General features: G+C 37.0%; 1 protein-coding gene across 1 annotated transcript; it reads left to right on the top strand.

Moving 5' to 3' along the window:
* The first annotated feature begins 2,396 nt into the window (after positions 1-2,396).
* LOC123235310 (cold-inducible RNA-binding protein-like) lies at positions 2,397-3,137 on the top strand. Its single transcript, XM_044661426.1, is given in 1 exon segment — positions 2,397-3,137. A coding segment is annotated over 1 exon segment (519 nt). The 5' UTR covers positions 2,397-2,456; the 3' UTR covers positions 2,976-3,137.
* The last annotated feature ends 1,832 nt before the right edge of the window (positions 3,138-4,969 follow it).

The raw sequence follows: 4,969 nt of genomic DNA, 5'->3' as shown, positions 1-4,969 counted from the left end.
ATGCCAAAACTTGAAATGCCCTATAGGCCAACTTTTTAAAGAGGGGGGCCAAAGGAAAGGAAATGCTCATCTGTCAGTCTGTTTCTAAGGCAACTCTTTCGAAGTTTCATTGTACTGTATCCTACTCATTGTATTCTTCAGATTAGGAATAATGTCCTGCTGCCAGATAGAACATTTCAGGGGGGCCACATGTGGGTAGTTTGCCCATCACTGCCCTAGAACATAAAATTTTATAACTGAAAAGAACTTTAGAGACCATTTGGTTCAATCCCTTCACTTTACAGATTAAAAAAAGGAGGCCAGGAAAGGTTAAATGATTTGAGTTTTTTTTAATGCTTTTATCCCAGTAGTTTAGGATTTGGGGCTAAATTTCCTTTAAGATCCTTTTTAATTCTGTGATTCTAAAAAATATAGAGCAAATGTCTATTTGGTATTCTCTGGGCCACAACCTTATTTAGCTCAGTTAAGAAACATTTTGGTGTGTTCACAAATGGATTGTCTCTGTTTAGACATAATAAGTACCTTATCTCTTCTATTATCAGTGTTCTATTGTGGCTGTGTCTTAACACAGCTACTAGAAGCTGAGTGGTATTTCTTTTAGAGAAGTGAAAAAAATGAACAAATAGAGAATTGCAAGTTTTTTTTTTCTCAGAACAAATAGACAAGAACTATAAACACATTCATGAGATATCACAAAACATCAGAAGAGCCATAGAGCAGGGCCATTGTTACTCTTGATCTTGACTGGGGTTGCTAAATTGTAAATTGCAACCAAGAAGATGTTGAAAATAGCAAACTCATTCTTGATGTTTCTTTGACTAATCCAAACTTCCTGTTCATGCAGGAGGGCTATGACTGAGATCAAGATCAAGAAACAATTCCCAGTGTCCATAATGCAGTTGGCTAAAAATCAAAAACCTTTGCTCTTTTTCTGAGCTTTATTTTATTCAGAATGAGTAAAGAGATTTTGCATTTTCTTCCCTTTAGCATACCAACTAGGATTCATGAGCTGGTTAAACAGCACAGTTTAGTGTGGGAAGTACTTGACAGCAAGTCAGGATATCTAGGTTTGAGCACTAACTTAGGTAAGGCACTGAACTTCTCTCTTCATCTTTAAGATGAGGTAATTTCAGACCTCTTTTCTCCACATGCAGTAAAGTATGGTGTAAGAAAAGAGCACTAAACTCATTATTAGAAGGCTTGCTTAGTTTTCTAGCTCCAGCAATTACTGCACTGTGATATCTTGGACAACCTACTTCCCTCTTTCAACCTCATCCAAAAATAGGAGGGTTCAACTTCATGGCCTCTGAGATTCAATCCAACTAAAAAAAGGCTATGATTCTATAAATTTAGGTTGGGAGATACCTGTATCATGTATTGTTGTTGTTGCTGTTCAGTCACTTCAGTCATGTCTAACTTTTCATGACCCCGTTTGGGGTTTTCTTGGCAAAATACTAGTGATTTGCCATTTTCTTTTCATGTACAGGGTACTATATAAATGTAAGATATATCATGGTATATATTGCCAAATCAAAGTCTTAACTGATAAAAAGAAAAGATGAAAGGATGAAAATGTCTTTCTAGAGCTTTCAGATCACAGAATCCTAAAATAGTATAGCCAAGAAGGTACCAAAGAGATCATCTAGCCTGACCTCTTATTTTATTCTTAAAACATATTTCCAAGCATTTCTAATCTATTTCTCCCACCAGGCCACCCCTCAACAACTTATCAACAAAAAGGACCAGAAAACACACATCAAAAGCATGTATAATCCAGCAAGACAAATTCCCACATTGGCCATGCCAGAAAATAAACGTTTTTGCATCTTAAGTTCATCACCTCTCTGGCAGAAGGTGAGTCCCCTTATTTTATAGATGGAGCAAACTCTGGTAAATTGGTGAAAGCACTGAATTTAGGATTCATCTCCATCCCACAATTTCAGAACACTTTTTAGTCTTTTTAGAAGCTTATAATTAAACTTTGTATCATATTTATCTGAGCTTAAAGTTTATTTCCTATGCTCACGGGTAGGCTTCTTGAAAGAAAGGACTGTGTCTTCTGCATCTGTATATAATTAAGAGTTTAGATCTTCTTGGCTTGTTTCAGTTCAACCAACATTTATGAAATACACAATGTGAGCAAGGTATTGTACTAGACAACTGAAATATAAAGACAAAATAAAATCCCCTGGCCTTCAAGCTTACATTCTGTTGAAGAATTATGGCATACATGTATATAAGAATAATACAAATTAGAGAAGGAAGGGAGCAAAGGAAAGTCAAGTCAATAGTAATTTATTAAGACCTTACTATGTGCATGTGTTGTGCCAAGTACTGGGGTTGTTAAAAAAAGGTAAAAGTTCATGTTCTCATTTTCCCGTTAGGAGGCTCAGGTCACTCTGGTCTGTCTGCTGACACCGCTTATCCTTCCCGTCCTATCCTACACACCGGTCAAGATGGCATCAGATGAAGGAAAACTCTTTGTTGGTGGACTGAGTTTTGATACTAATGAACAGTCATTGGAACAAGTCTTCTCAAAGTATGGACAGATTGCTGAAGTTGTTGTTGTGAAAGACAGGGAGACTCAGAGATCCAGAGGTTTTGGCTTTGTCACATTTGAGAACATAGATGATGCTAAAGATGCCATGATGGCCATGAATGGAAAGTCTGTTGATGGGCGGCAGATTAGAGTTGACCAGGCAGGCAAATCATCAGAAAATCGGTCCCGCGGATATCGAGGGGGTTCATCCAGTGGCTGAGGCTTCTTCCGTGGAGGCAGGGGTCGAGGCCGTGGTTTTTCTAGAGGAGGTGGAGACCGCGGTTATGGGGGGAGCAGATTTGAATCGAGAAGTGGTGGATATGGAAGTTCCAGAGACTATTACAGCAGCAGCAGGAGTCAAGGAGGCTATGGTGACCGGTCTTCAGGAGGGTCTTACAGAGACAGCTATGACAGTTATGCTACACACAACGAGTAAAAATCCTTCCTGAATCAAGATCATCCTTCCAATGGCTGTATTTATAAAGATTTTTGGAGCTTCGCTGAATCGTTATTGTGTAGTACCCATCTACTTGTATTCACTTTTGTAGTATTATCAGTTCTGATCTTGTCAAACACAGCCTGACAGCTTCGGACATGAGATGGCCTAATTAGACTTTTCTTTTAAGAAAGCTCTTGTCTGTTCACGAGTGTTTTTTTTAAAAAGCATTTTGAAAGCACTTCGGATTTTTTTTCTTTTCGTCATGAGCCAAGGTGTGGTGGTTTTCTTTATTGTTTTTTTTTCTTTTGGTTTTGTTTAAAAAAATTTTTTTTAATCTTTTTACAACAAAACTTGTGAAATTGGGGGCCCTGGTTCGGTTTTCTTTGAGCTAGAAAAGGACCTTAAATTCATTGTTCACGGGAAGCTGAACAAGCTGTGGAGGTTTGGCTTTTTTTTGTTTGTTTTTGTTTTATTTTCTGTTTTATTTTTTTATTTTTATTTTTTTTTTAAGTGCGTTACCTTCAACTTTTTGTAACCTTCCTTTAGTGTAGCAAGGTAGGAATGCAGCCGTGAGGGTTTGTGGAGAGGCAGACCACCTTGGTATATCTAAAGAGAAACTGCTTGTATGTTCACTCTGCATAAAGGTATTTTTACTGTATACTGTAAATTACCCAGAAATAGACTTGCAAACTTTCCATAAAAGAGGTTCTTGAAAATGTTTATTTATATTGTCCTTTTTTTACTGGAAGAAGTATGCATATTCCATTGATATTGTATTTGAAGTGGTTAAGGAATTCTTGTATACAGTTTTCTTTGGCTTTACGAAGCCTATTAAAAGACCGTCTGAAATGAAAAAAAAAAAAAGTTCATGTTCTCAAGATTTTCACAGTCTATTGAGAAAGACAATATGCAAACAACTATGTGCAAAATCAGATATATATGGATACAATCAATTAATATTCAACTAAGGGGAAGCACTAACATTGAGGATTAGGAGAACTCTCTTGCAGAAGACTGACTTTTAGCTGAAATTTGAGGAAAGCAGGAAATCCAAGAAACAGAGATAAGGATGGAAGGAATTCCATTCATGTAGGACAGCCAATGAAAATGCTAGGATTTAGGGGTGGAATGTCATAATCAAGGAATAGCAAGAAACTTACTGTTAAAAAAATTTATAAAAAGGTAATAAAGTATATAAGAAGACTGGAAAGGGAAGAGAGAACCAAGTTGTTAAGGGTTCTGAATAGAAAACAGAAGATTGTGTACTTATTCCTGGAAATATCAGAGAGGCATCAAACAAAATGCTCTGGGAAAAAATAGAGGGAGGGGAAAATCATCAATAACTGAGGAATCAGGGAGAGGGAGTAATAGCTGATCTGAATATTAAAGGAAGACAAAACCTCTATAAGGCAAAGATAAAGAGTTAGTGAATTCCAGGCATTGAGGATAGCTTGTATGAAGGAAGAAAGCAGAGATAACATTTAAATAGTCTGAGCATCAACTATTTTGGTAGAGTGACCAGAGGGGCATAGTTAAGTGACATAAAGCTGGAAATTGGAATTGAGGTTTTAAAAATTGGACCTGACTGATAATAAATTCCATTTTTCTAGACATTCATTTATGATTCATTTTGATAAGGCAATGTCTCATACCACTCTGCTAGTTTCATCATCAAGGTTATCCAGAATTGTCTTTGTTCAGTAAATAAAAGACATTGCCTTAATCAAAAGAAACAATGGGCCTTGTTGTTGTATACCTGATAACTCAAACAGTTCCAATATTCTTTTGCTATAAGGCAACAATAGCCACAATATCTCAATTTATATCCTTCTAGTTTTCTTTTTTTTTTTTTTAAACCCTTGTACTTCGGTGTATTTTCTCATAGGTGGAAGATTGGTAAGGGTGGGCAATGGGGATCAAGTGACTTGCCCAGGGTCACACAGCTGGGAAGTGGCTGAGGCCGGGTTTGAACCTAGGACCTCCTGTCTCTA

This window comes from Gracilinanus agilis, chromosome 2 (assembly GCF_016433145.1).
Source record: "Gracilinanus agilis isolate LMUSP501 chromosome 2, AgileGrace, whole genome shotgun sequence".
Classification (NCBI taxonomy): domain Eukaryota; kingdom Metazoa; phylum Chordata; class Mammalia; order Didelphimorphia; family Didelphidae; genus Gracilinanus; species Gracilinanus agilis.
This window is presented reverse-complemented; position numbering and strand designations above follow the sequence as displayed.